The sequence below is a fragment of the Prionailurus viverrinus genome, chromosome D1, assembly GCF_022837055.1.
Source record: "Prionailurus viverrinus isolate Anna chromosome D1, UM_Priviv_1.0, whole genome shotgun sequence".
Taxonomy (NCBI): domain Eukaryota; kingdom Metazoa; phylum Chordata; class Mammalia; order Carnivora; family Felidae; genus Prionailurus; species Prionailurus viverrinus.
This window is the reverse complement of record NC_062570.1, coordinates 67,217,199-67,230,783: the sequence shown is the minus strand read 5'-3', so window position 1 is coordinate 67,230,783 and position 13,585 is coordinate 67,217,199. Positions and strand designations below refer to the sequence as shown.

At 50.0% G+C, this 13,585-nt stretch overlaps 2 protein-coding genes across 10 annotated transcripts in view; one reads left to right on the top strand and one right to left on the bottom strand.

The window, feature by feature from the left end:
* The window catches only part of AMPD3 (adenosine monophosphate deaminase 3), a 60,283-nt gene that overhangs the window by 35,405 nt on the left and 11,293 nt on the right, over window positions 1–13,585 (bottom strand). Inside the window, exons 1-2 of one of the 7 annotated variants that reach the window (XM_047877637.1) lie at window positions 12,183–12,312; window positions 2,086–2,311 (exon numbers count right to left, since the gene is read on the bottom strand). In XM_047877637.1, the coding sequence (XP_047733593.1) occupies window positions 2,086–2,306 (221 nt within the window). In that variant the 5' untranslated portion in view covers window positions 2,307–2,311; window positions 12,183–12,312. Of the gene's footprint in view, window positions 1–2,085; window positions 2,312–6,198; window positions 6,300–7,896; window positions 7,914–10,979; window positions 11,265–11,544; window positions 11,655–11,919; window positions 11,971–12,182; window positions 12,313–13,585 lie in introns of those variants that run through there. The other 6 variants (XM_047877635.1, XM_047877636.1, XM_047877633.1 and 3 more) reach the window with 6 other exon arrangements.
* Window positions 11,253–13,585, top strand: part of LOC125176359 (atherin-like) — a 128,737-nt gene continuing 126,404 nt past the window's right edge. For all 3 annotated transcript variants that reach the window (XR_007156230.1, XR_007156229.1, XM_047877642.1), the window contains exon 1: window positions 11,253–11,879. Coding sequence is in view for 1 of the 3 variants with exons in the window: in XM_047877642.1 (XP_047733598.1) it covers window positions 11,431–11,879 (449 nt within the window). In the remaining 2 variants the exon portion in view is untranslated. The remainder of the gene's footprint in view (window positions 11,880–13,585) is intronic.

The window sequence follows — 13,585 nt, the reverse complement described above, 5'->3', positions numbered from 1 at the left end:
AAGCCAGCCCTCTGTTAAGCCAGTGCAGTGTGGATGAGGGGCCTCTACAGTCATGCTCTTCTTTTTTTTTTAATTTTTTTTAATGTTTATTTATTTTTGAGACAGAGAGAGACAGAGCATGAACGGGGGAGGGGCAGAGAGAGAGAGGGAGACACAGAATCGGAAGCAGGCTCCAGGCTCTGAGCCATCAGCCCAGAGCCCGATGCAGGGCTCGAACTCACGGACCGCGAGATCGTGACCTGAGCTGAAGTTGGACGCTTAACCAACTGAGCTACCCAGGCGCCCCTCTTCTTGACCCTCCAGGGGTGAACACACTGTTGGACCTCCAGCCACCCCACCTCACCTAACACAGGCTGGCACTCACAGCTGGCTAACGGCACCCACTACCCCTTCCCTCCGTGGGCCCAGAGCCCCTCACTTATTTTATGGATGGCGGAGCCTTTATACCAGTACTTTCCTTTTTACTTCTTTCCCAAAAAGTGAAGGAAATACTGAAATTCTATACTACCAAGAAAGCAGAGGGCATGCCTTTAAAAATAAGGAGATATCTTAGGAAGGACCTGATTGCTGACCAGGTCACAGTCAGGGCTCACGTTCCACCATGTTAGCTCTGAGGTCTGCAGTATGCTGGTGGTCCAAGAACCCAGCTAAAGCCCCACTAGACTTTTTCTCAAAGTTCTTTTATTCTTTAATTCCGCTCTCCTGGGTGAGATCAACTGAAAGGAGGAGGGCTTCACATTGTACTTGGACTTAAGATCCAAACTTCTCATCAGGGAGCACAAGACCAGTCTGACCTGAGCCCTGACTATCCCTCCAGCCTGAGGTCTCTCTCTCTCTCTCTCCTTCAACACTTTACTCATCTACTTCATAGCACCCATGCTCGGCCTGCTTGTCCTCAGATCCACTTCTCAAGCTCCCCCTCTGCCCCCCTGTGTTTCCTGCTTTGTGTTAGCTGGCTTCTGGCTAGGTTTGGCCAATGGCAACCACTGGGAGAAACTGGAAGGTGCCAGAAGGATTGCAGCTAGGTATCTCCTGCTTCCATCTCTGCCTTGGAAGCATCTCTGCAGCTGCTGCCTCTCCTCCTTGGCTCCTTTTCCATCGAAAAGGCCACCACAGTTCCAACTTCTCCCCCCTGGGCTCCAGCAGCACCGCCTCTTTCCATCATCCCTGCGGCCTCAAGTGGTAGCTGCTTCCTACTGCTTTGAGTCTCCGGCCTGCCTCCCTGCCCTCTGCTTGTCTTCTCAGGTCTCCGCCACCTCAGCAACCATTCCCTGCATTAAAATCCTCCTTCCAGGGCTGCCCGGGTGGCTCAGTCGGTTAAGCGTCCGACTGCAGCTCAGGTCATGATCTCATGGTTCATGGGTTCAGCCCCATGTCAGGCTCTGCGCTGACAGCTCAGAGCCTGGAACCTGCTTTGCATTCTGTGTCTTCTTCTCTCTGCCCCTCCCTCCCCTGCCATGCTCACGCTCTGTCTCTCTCTCAAAAATAAATAAGCTTTAAAAAAAGAAGAATTTTAAATCCTCCTTCCAGTATTTAAGTGATTTCTGTTTTTTCTGGTTAGACCCTCACTGATACAGCACTTAACATTACTTGTCATTTTTTAAATTTAATTTGTCCCATTACTTAATTGTTGTCTAGACCAACTACCTGTAAGCTCAACAGGGCAGGGACTAGAAATATCTTGTTCATTAGTGCATCCTCTGTGCCCCATATAGCACCTGGCACATAGTGAACTGACTTATTTAATAATGCAAAGTAATTGTCAAGCGATGAAAAGAAGTAAAATTGATGTTTCCCAAGAAATCTTCAAATTTCCAAAAGGATCATAGAACTGTCATTTGCAAATGGTGCGTATTTATGCACATGATTTTTTGTTCAAACAGCAGCAGAGAAAAAGTGTTTTTTTACCTTTTCTGCCAAACACAGGCCTGGAAACGGCCTTCAAGAAAGAAGTGGTGAATTAAGGGGTCTTGGTTAAGGAATAAACTCATCTCCCAGGGACAGGCCCCCTATCTCAGACACATGCCCACAGCCTGCCTGGGTCTGCACCACTGCGCACATGTGCTCTGGCTTGTGGGGACAAACCTTTTTGCCGTCTCCACGGACTTCTGCTCCGCCAGCTCCTTCTGCAGCTCCCTCTCCTTGGCCTCCTTCTGCCCAATGGGGCAGTCCTCGGGGACAGTGAAGAGGGACAGGGCATCTTTGCTGTCCTCTTCTCGGAGCACTTTAGCAAACACTTTCTCTGCCAGGAGCCGGACTTGCTCGTCCACCTCGGAGATGTTCAGCTTGGGAAACTGGCGCGGCATCTCGGCTAGTAGAAAAAGAGCAAGCGTTAGCCTCTGGAATTCCCAGATGGCCCGAGTCAGTGGGGTGGGGGAGGAGAAGCTACTAAAACAAGGGTCCTTGGGGTCATCTGTCTTACTCCGGAATTCCCCAGACCAAACCCAGTGCACCAGCTTCAGAAACTAGCTCCATAAGTCATTGGATGTGAAGGGTATAGCACCACTCACATTTCATGAGAAAGCAAATGTTCAGAAGTCAAAGAATGACCGAACTACGTGTGTTTCTATTGTCCCGAACACAGGGGACCCACATCGTGCTGGAAGTCCTACCTCTCCTGGCTTTGTCTCCATGACGGGGAAGGGATAGGAGAGTTCAGACCCCTCTCCTGCAGACTATCAGGGGGCCATCTGGGTACAGCAATGACCAAACCTCACTCCCCACTGCATAAAGGGAAGATGAGAGCCCAAAGTTCTTAATGATTAGCCTAAGGTCTCATGAGATGGCCGCAGTGCTCTGGGCGATCCAAAGCCACATTCTTCATCACACAAAACACGCTCTTTTGCTGAAAAGAAAGAATCTACCATGACGGTTCTACCATCTCCCAAGTTTTCTGGAACTCTGAACAAGACACAGCAAATAAAATAAAGGTTTAGAGACAGGGATACTCTACCTTTCACAGCCCCGCTGAAAACTTACTTCCTCAAAGCTTGGCCTATCTCTCTTCACACTGGCTCCTTATTATCCCTAGCTGGCCTAAATTACCTGGTTTGTTCCTTTCTTTTCTTTCTTTCTACCTGTCTGTCTTTCTTTTAACATTTATATAGGACTTATTAATAGGTACACTCTGCCAAGCCCTTTCTACTTATTAACTCAGTGAATCCTATTATTCACATTTTACAGATGAGAAAATAAAGGCACAGAGAGCTAACTTGCCCGGGGTCACACTTTTACTAAATGAGCAGAGACTTGCGCTGTTCTCAGCCTTTGGCCCTCTGCCCCTTTCCTCTCTGAGCCTCTGTTCAGAGGTTTGAACGCAGGCACCTGGTCCCCATGCCTGTCTTCTTAACCACTACATTGTAGTGCTTCTCTTTGTCCAGTTAGGTGTCAGGGTAGGTTCCCTGGCTGTGCCCAGCATCACTCCTACGGAATGAATGAATACTGCATCCTATCAACAAGCTACCTTCACTAGAGCAGCTCTGGAAGAAGGGTGTCCTGTCTACCTATTACCACAGTTTCTTTGAGCAAGGTTTAAAGAGAGGTTTAGTCAGCCGGGAGACGAGGATGAAGGTAAGACAGGAGCCCCGTTTCCGTGTGGCCAGGAAAGGAAGCAATTACAGGGGAGGAGAGGTTCACTGAGCAGCCTTGGGACAGTCACTCTCTGTGCCTCACAGTTTTCTCCTCTGTGAGATAAAGGGATGAGACTAGGCAGTCTCCAAGGTGCTCTCAGTTCTAAGTGCTGTAATTTCTAGATACCAGAGAGCTTTCTGGTGCCCAGGGAGGCTCGCTGCTCTGGTGTTCTCATGGGCCTAATTCATGACACAGACAGGAAGGAAGAAAGCAGGTCAAACACCAGTCAAAGTACATCTGTGAGCCCCCGATTGTGAATCCAATTTCCTCCTTCCCTCCACACCCAGGACGATAGCTTTCCTGGGCCTCTCCCCTCCAAGTGATTGAGTGGGAGGGAGCTGCTGTAGATGGAGGAAGTTGGCATGTAACTGTGCTGATCTGTAGCAGCAGAGAGCAAGACAGTGAAGGCCAGACCTGCAAAGAGGAAGAGACAGAGCTGTCTGTGGAGACGTCCACATCCTGATAGCACACAGAAGGGGAAGCTGGAAATCATCAGAACGGGGCTTGGGGAAAAAGGTGACAGAGAGAGAAATGGAGAGGAAGACACAGAACTAGAGCCAGGGGGAGCTGTTAGGTGAAAAGGAAGCTGGACCCCATCAACCCCTCTCCCCACTCTAAGGCTGCGGGTCAAGTGCAGCATTCTACAACCTCACAGGGCATCTCAGAAGTAGACATCAAACAGGGCCCGGGCAAGGGGCAGCAAATGCCATAAAGCATCCATACCATTTGACAGAATAAACCCAGTTCCAGAAATTGCTTCTAAGAAAAGAATCTGAAGGAAAAAGCACAAAGATGTTTACCTGCACTATTTATATAAAAAGCTTTAAAGTCTCCAAATAAGAGCACATTCACTTGAAGAAAAAAGTCAAGCAACCAAAATTATAATTATGAGGACAGTGTAATCACATAAAAAATATTGTGAAATAACAGTAATGAAAAAATTAATACATAAAACTGTACCCATGCTTTTGTTGCAGTGAGATGAAAATGCATTCCCTTAAAGACAAGGGCTGGAAGAGAGACACATACTCGGATGACCAGATAACAGGACTGCATGTGTGAGGCAGTATCTGACTTTGATCACTGATGCTGTTATAATGTCATTTTAACAAACACAAAGAAGATAGAAAGAACATAAATATTTTTTAATGTTTATTCATCTTTGAGAGAGAGAGAGAGAAAGACAAAGTGTGAGCAGGCGAAGGGCAGAGAGAGGGAGACACAGAATCTGAAGCAGGCTCTAGGCTCTGAGCTGTTAGCACAGAGCCCAATGTGGGGCTCGAACCCACCAAACTCGAGATCATGACCTGAACCGAAGTTGGACGCTCAACCAACTGAGCCACCTAAGTGCCCCAGAAAATAAATAGACTGAAGAGGTTTTTTTAATGAAAGGAAACTAGGAAGAAAATCAAACTTCTACATCCCAGGTTTTGGTAATTAGGGTCCTCTCCCACCTAATCCACATCAGACACTGGCCAGCAAAGGGAATTAACACCATTGAGATCCATCTCTGCATTAGCTCTTGCCCTGGACAGAAACTGCCCCCCACCACCTTCCTACCCCATAGCCCTTTCCCCTACAAACACACCCAGGCCTGACACAGCCCACCAGGCCTCCTCAGAAGTGGGCATGGGGTAGAGGGTCCTTTGTGCCTGAGGGCTCTTATGACAGACTGCCATGTCTTTCCATGAAGCATTTTCACCTCGCTGAAGTCAACTAAACATACATTTTGGGATGCATCTTTCTACAAAAGATCTTCTTTTCTCTTTAAATAGTTTAAACCAGCCTTTTCCCACCGTGGTTCCATGAAAGGTCAACACTTGTTGCTGGTGAAACAGGTCCTGTGGTCAGTTATCAGGAAGATGCTATATCCCACAGTTCCTCACCCCAGATTCCCAAGGCACATCAATGACCCAAGAATAGGATCATATAGCAACATTTCCCCATAGAGATAGATTCCTTTCGTTGCAGAAGCCATGTCAATCTCTTGCAGAATTATTACCAGTGTCTTCAATAAGTGGTGAAGACTTCACTCCATACCTTAGTATAGATCAAGTAACCCAGCTGGGGTGCTGGGCTAAGTCAGTGAGCCTTAGGAGCCCATTATACATCTGTCTTCCGGACAGCTCCCTCCTGCCAACCCTCCCTCCACAGCCCGGCTCTCTTCTGAGACCTAGAGACACCTGGCAGGGCAGGCTTATGCAAGGAAAGCCTGCTCTGTAGATGCCAAGCAGTTTCAGCTCCAGCTGCTTCTTCAAGCCTGGCTTTTACCCGTTTGTCAACCGTTTGTCAGCTGAAGCCGGCAGGCTTGGGAGGCTTAACCATAAATTCAATCAGCTAGGGATACAGCTTATCTCACTGTTACAAACGACACCCTGTGACGAGCTTAAAGAAGTGTCACAAAGTTAGAAAGCTATAAAATGCCACCATTTCAACCAACAGTTACTTTTCATGGCACCATAGCCCCTCCAGAATGGAAGCACAGTACCACTCAAATCCCCTCCTTACACAAATGAAGCTGTTTCTTGCTCTTGCCAGGCTCCCACTGTCAGAACCCATGACACAGACCTGAGCCTGGGGCTGGAGTCTCCATGGCTGATCCTGAGCATGCCACACAGGCGAGGCCCTCAGGCCATGGGCCGTGTATGCCCGGAAGGCTGAGCTGAGTCCTTGTGAATGCAGCTGGCTGGGTCCTGTCTGCTGCTGCTGGGGTGGGAGGTCTCTGTTTTGCATATCTGTGAGCTGCTGTGAGCAAGAGCAGGAAGTGCCTGGGCTGGAAATTCTTCCATGAATATGAAATGTAAGTGGAAAATTTCCAAGACTCCTAAAGGGCCCAGGTAATGCCAGCTATCCATAGCTGCTGCGTGCTGAACGCGGTGTCCTGGCCCTGTTCTCAGCCCTCTCCAGAGCAAGACACAAAGCCGCTGCCCCAACACAACAGTTCATTCAGCCTTCCTGACCTGACCGAGCACAGAAGACAAGCCACGGCCTCCCTCTAATGCCCAGACCTCTGACAGCCAAGCAGGAACGTGCCACACCATCACCCTTGCTGCTTCCTCAGGCCTGGCCTGGTGACCAGGTTCATTCTACCTAGGGGATTGTCTACGGCACAACCTGACCTGCCTTCCCTCACAAGGCCCCCCAAAGCAACCTCCCTGAAGGCACCCCAGCACTGACAGGAGTGGCGCTGAGCCCAGTTATCAATAGAGCTCCTCCTCTCCCTCCTCCTCTAAAAGAGCAAGGGCTTTGAACAGCTCCCTCCTTTCCCAGGAAAGGGACAGTGACTCTAGGAGAGGAGACTCCTTAGTACAGGAGCAGGCTAGGATGAAAAGCTGCCATGCCTTGTCCCACTCCTTCCTTTCTTCCCTGAAGGGATCTGACATCACAGGTGACTGGGCAGCCTGGACAGGCTCTACCAGATCCCGAGTACATGAGCACATGCGTGTGTGTGCACACACACATACATACACACACACACACACACACACACACACACACACACACACGGAAAAGAAGCATGTCCCTCTTGACCCCCCTGAGCCCACCTGCCCCGTCCTCCCCTCTTACTGCCGCTGTCTGCTCCCACGAGGGCCTCCAGCTCTGACTAGCCTCCTGGGCACTGGCTGCACTCGGCCACCCTGCCACCAGCAGCTGCTGCTCTCCCTGGGAATGGTGGAGCTGCCTCAAGTGACCCACAGGATCAGTTCTCTAAAAGCAAGCCTCAGAACCCACACAGTGACTTAGACAAATGGTACGGGTCTGGGAAATAACCGTGAGCAAAATGGCTATTTCTGTGGTGCTGTTGAAATCCTGGGGACAAGAGCCCAGAAAGGATGGGTCAGTTGTTTACCAGGAGGCTAGCTCCAGCCCTGACTTGGGCCTGAGTCACCTCCTCATGTCCAATTGTGAGATTGTGCCTTCCTAAGCCCACATAATGATTCCTGTGTGTGCAGAGCAGGATTACAGGGTTGACACATGATCCTCGGGCTGTTGCTGGGCTTTAGCTACCCAGAGATTATGACCCACCTGTCCTCACAGCTGTTTCATAAACACTGCGATCAGCAAGCTACAAGCAACCTAGGGGGAGGGGGATATTTATTCATTAAATAATTGAATGAACTTAAAGCATAGGGGGAAAAGGTCCAAGCCCTTAGTACTGCTCTGTCAGAGGGGAGGTGGGGCAAGTGATTCCTTCCTTTTGGGGGAGGAGGAGGTTCAATTGGGGCTGTAGTGGGAGCATCCTAGCCCATGCATCTGAGAACCTACCTGGATCCAGTTCAGGGAATTCTATTCTGCACCTGAAACCAGACCATAGATAGCCTCAGTCTAAACAAGCATTTTCCAAAGTGTAGTCTATAGAACATAAAAGGACAGAAGATGGGGTGCCTGGGTGGCTGAGTCGGTTAAGCATCTGCCTTCAGCTCAGGTCACGATCTCATGGTTTGTGGGTTTGAGTCCCACGTCCGGCTCTGTGCTGATAGCTCGGAGCCTGGAGCCTGCTTCAGATTCTGTGTCTCTTCTCTCTCTCTGTCTCTCTCTGTCTCTCTCTGTCTCTCTCTTTCTTGATGCCCCTCCCCCACTCATGCTCTGTCTCTCTCTCTCAAAAACAAATAAACATTAAAAACAATTTTAAAAAAAAGGACAGAAGGCTTGGAAAATGCTGCACACAATAATCCCTTACGGTGATTCATGCACAATCTCTACTAGCAGAGAGTCCCATAGTAAAGAAAGCTGTTTGACTTTGTTTAGCCCAACACACCTATTTGACCATCTGACCATAACCACCATAGGAAAAAACACCTATTAATATCCGTGGCATAGGCTTTGGAAAATGCCTTCCGCTTTGAGCCTTCATTTTCCAACATAGAGAAAACTGCCTTCCTGAGGCCCAGGTAGGGGTGTGAGACTCACTCCATTAGGTCTGGACAGAGATGGGCAGCAGCCCAGCGAAGGTAATGTAGGTGGGGACAATGGCCAAGGGTCCTGCTAGTGCCAAAGAGATAGAGGACCCTCCAGAACAGTGGCAGTTTACGAGGAAAATGTGGCTTGTCTTGGGAGGGCAAACTTTGCTCATGACCTCACAAATCCATCTTGAGCTTAATATGTCACTGCTCCTTGTGGCCCAGAAGTCTCTCTGGACTAAGGAGCACTGGTCTCAAGCTCAAAGACTTATTTCCTTTTTGAATAAAAATTAAGACAATCTATGACAACCGGGCCCAGGGCCTGTATCTCCTTCCCAGGAGACCAGACTGCATCACTTTTATCACTTAAGTGCCCCTCACAAACTCCAAGACAGGAAAGGCTAGAATCAAATTATGTCTCACCAAGGAATATATTACTCTCCCTTTTTCTGAAATGATGCTTTGAGCTTTCTGATAGGAGTTGATTTTCCTTCTTTGTCTTCCTGAGGTGTGCATGACTCACACAGCAGTTGGACAAAAGTGTTCCACCTGCTAAAAATCAGCTCCATGACAGATCTTGTTCATCTCATTCACTATTGTATCCCCATGCCTAGAATATAGTGGGTATCAATAAATATTCCTTGAATGAATGAATGCATGCATAAAATAATGAATGAGTGAATAAGCTAAGTGATTAATCCATCTATGGGGATGTCAAGAGTCAGTACAGTATATGGTTAAGTATATGGACTCAAGCCAGACTACCTAGGGTTTGAATCCTGTTCCACAACTTAATTGCATGACCTTGAGCAAGTTACTCAATTTCTCTGGCTTAGTTTTATTCCCTATGAGCACCAACCTCATAGGTTGTCATGGCAATTAACTTAGTTAGCATATGTAAATACGCTAGAATAACTTAGTTAGAATATGTAAATACGCTTAGAATAGTGTCTGGCACATAGTATGTGCTTTATATCATAAAGTTATTTATCAACATCATCGTCATCATGGTATCCGGTACAAGACAGAGTCCAACTGGGAAAACAAAACATGAAGTTTCATCTAGACACTGAGTCCTTTTATTCAACATTATTTATTGAGCACTGTTGTGTGCCAGGCACTCTCTCAAGCTCCTATTTGGGAGCAATGAGAAGGAAACCACGTTTAAATGTGAAACCAGATCAGGAGAAATAGCTTCCTCCTCTAGGATTGATACTTCTTGCTGACTTTGTATGGCTAGTGCTCCAGCCATGAGCCCATCTTCCTATGCCTTAGCCCCTTGTATATCAAAGCCCAAAGATATGGTCTGCTCTCCTTGATACACAGCCAGCACTCAGAAGATCTAAGAGATTAATATATTCAAGGAAAGAACCAGGACAGTCATGAGTAGCTTTAGGAGAGTATAGGTATCTACTTGCTTAATCCTAAGGCTGTATTTTATCTGCCCATGATATTTTCAATATCTGGAATTGATTTTGAGGCCATTTGAAGAGTGATTCGCCTAGTGTAAGGACAAGAAAAATAGGCCTCATCTCTAAAAGAACTTTTTGACCTAGCTGAAAGCTACTCATCCCTTATCTAGGATCTCAGAAGGATTGAGGGTATGCTGAGGAAGGGGCTAAGAGGTCCAAGAGTCTCCTAGCAACCCATTGATGCAAACTCCATGATTCTTAGGGCAGCAGGGTACCATCATCTTCACAGCAAGCCAGACCCTCAGAGTTTCACCCAGAATTATAACCAGGCCAAGCTCATTACTCCAAACCTGCTGTCAACACTTGGAGAGGTGAGAGCTGATAGGGGCTCTGTCTGACTGGCTCAGTAGCTCAACTACCACTCAGCATTGATGCTTCACAGCCAGGGGAGGAATTTCTCCCATGAGAGCTCCAGCTGCTGACAGCTCTTCCCCAAAGCTGGCCAATTGTTAGCCACCACGTCAAGGGGGATAGCCAACATGGGCTCAGGACCACGCTAAAATTCCTTCCTCGCAGCTTTCACCTGGCTTCTTTGCTAATTTGTCACCCCCAAGCTTCCAGATACACACAGAGACCTAAAAATTTGGGGAAATGACACTGTAGTTAGCAAGCCTCTTCTATTCCACAGTCCCTCGAAACTCACCCCAGAGGCTTCCGCCAGCCAAGAAGAGCCTGGGAGCTCCACTGGCAAAGCAGCTACCAGGAAGTGCAAGGGCAGAAAGCAGACTTTCAGAGGCCAGTACATGTCCCATGGTGGGAGACAGCCAAAAGAGGTAAGGATGAAGGCCTCAACTGAACCCATCACCCTGCCATTCTGTCCATTCCCCTGCCTTTAGGTGGAAGTCCACCCCACCTGGCCAGTCCTCAAGCACCTAGAAACTTGTCCGGGAGCTTAAGTGGCGGCATGTCCCTTAATTTCTCTAACCCTTGCGAATCGAATGTAGGCCGCCAGGGAGCTGAGATGAGGCTGGCTCACCTGAGGTCTCTGGCGCCCAGGCCACTGCAGAGAGAGAGGCAGGAATACAGGCAAGAACCCAGGCAGGGCTGAGTCCGGGGTCAGCGCCGTCGCCAGAGTAGGCTGGGAAGCCCAGAGCCGAGATTCCGACCTCGGGGCACTCCGACTCGCGTCCTGGGCAGCAGGGGCCTTGGGCCCAAGGTCAGCAGCGCAGCATCGCGCGCACTCATCCGGTTCGGGTGCCAGGGCCCTGCCGTGGGCCTGCAGGGGGCGGCCCGCAGGGCTGGAGCGCAGGTGGCGGCACTGAGCAGGGCACACGGCGAGCGCCGCGGAGGGGCTGCCCGGCACCGCAGCGGGCTGGGGCCGGGCCGGGGCCAGGCCGCGCCCCCCGCCTGCTCACCGGGAGCCCGCGGTGCAGCCCCGCGGCAGGGGTGTGGACCAAGCGTTCTGCGGCCGCGGCGCCGCGGAGCTCATGCGCCCGCGCTGCCGTACCTCCGAGGCCCCGCGCCGGCCGGGCGGGAGAAGGAGAGCCGCCTCCTCGCGGAAGAAGCCCGCCAGCCGCGCGCCGCCCCAGTCGGTGCCCTACCTGGGCGCGGAGCGGAGAGGCGACGAGCGAGCAGCAGAGGGGCAAGGGGCCAGCCGCCGCCGCCGCGCAGGTCCGCCTGCCCGCCGCCTGCCAACCAGGCCTGCCCGCCGCTACCTGAGGCGCCGGGTTGGCGCTGCCAACAGGAAACTTGAGAGCGCCAGGGGCGCGGCGGCCGCCCTGTCCGCCGGCCGGAAACGCGCCCGCCGCAGCCCGGGGTCAGTCTCCAGCCGGGCTCCTCCAACCTCGCCTCCCCTGCCACCCGCCGGGCCCAGAGAGCGCTCCCCGCAGTGTTCGGACCCGCCCGAACCTCCTCCCCGGCCAGGACGTTTCTCAAGGTAAGAGTCTGGGGCCACGGCCCCCAGACAGGTGACTTACTCCCTGTAGCTGAGCGGACCTGAAAGCATCGGCTTTCCGTCTGGTCCCTTGATCACCTTCCTGCCCCTCCCAGCACGCGCACACACACACGCGCGCACACACACACACGTACGCACATACACACACTCACCTACTCCTCCAACACTCTCCAGCTTACACACCCGCCCTTCCAAGTCCCGATCGACCTCCTAGTTGCTAAATCCAATGGGTGCCGGGTAGCCCCTTCTTCCCCCCTCCCCTGCATTTGAACCTGCTGACCACACCTTCCTCTCTGGAGCGCTAGGCGTACAAAAGTTTCCAGAGTTGGCGCTTGCCGCTTTCTCTCCAAATTTTCTACTTAGCTTGGTGACTGCAGCTTCTTGGCCTCCAAGGCTTGGCTTTTCTTTGTGGTGTCCCCCCCCCCCTCCCCGTCCCCGGTCCCACAGCTGCCTGTCTCCTCTGTCCTTCTGTGGGCCCATCCAGTCCTCCGGTTTTAACAACCTCCCGGCTGCTAACGACTTTTGAACCTCATCTCCAGCTCAGGAAGTCCTAGAGCTGCGGATAGCACATCAGTTTCCTGGGGTCCATCTCCACTAGAGGTTTGCAGGCCCAAACTCAAACTCCTAATTTCCTCCCAAGAACATGCCAGAACCTGCCTCTGCTCCCGTGTTTCCTGTCTTAGTGAATGATGATACCACCACCTCCCACTCCCCAGGCTGTACTGCGGAGGCCATCCTTGACTCTCTCCTTTTCATCTCGCACATCAAATTTGTCACCAAAGGAGGAAATGGAACTAGTCATTAGTGAGCACCCACTGTGTCCTCACTGTGCCAACTGTTGTCACATGGCTGCCTCATCTAAGTACCAGGTTTTATTCCTTCTAACTGGCAGCCTGATATTTACAATTTACTTATTTATAAATGATACAAACATGCAACTGTATTAATATATTATGTATTATAAAGCACACCTAAAACTGCCAAAGGATGTGGTAAAGATGAAGATACTTCATTTTTTAAAAATAAAGTTTATTTATTTTTGAGACAGAAAGGGAGAAAGCATGAGTGGGGAAGGGGCACAGAAAGAGGGAGACAGAAGATCCCAAGCATTCAATGCTGTCAGCACAGAGACCTACAGTGAGGGTTGGGGGAAGGGGTGGGGGCTTCAACTCAGGAACCATGAGATCACCACCTGAGCCCAAGTCGGATGCTTAACGGACTGTGCCCCCCAGGTGCCCCAAAGTTACTTAATTTTTAATGAATGGCGAAATATATCTTTTTCCTTTCACTTTAAAGTTATTTGTGGGGTGCCTGGGTGGCTCAGTTGATTAAATGTCAGACTCTTGATATCAGCTCAGGTCATGGTCTCAGATTGGTGAGTTAAAGCACGAGTGGAGTTCTACGCCAGCACTGTGGAGTCTGCTTTGGATTCTCTCTCTCTCTCTCTCTCTCTCTCTCTCTCTGTCTCTGTCTCTCTCTCTGTCTCTCTCTACCCCCCCCGCTTGCACAATCTCTCAATATAAATAAGCAGTAAAAAATTTTAAATAAAGTTATTTGCAAAAACTTGTTGAGGGAGAGTAACAGGATTAAAAATGGTTTTAATAAATCTTAGTTTAGTATTTTATGAGACTACAAAGTATGCTTTTTAAGTTCAGGTAGTGTCAATACTTAGTCCTAATGGTTGTTGT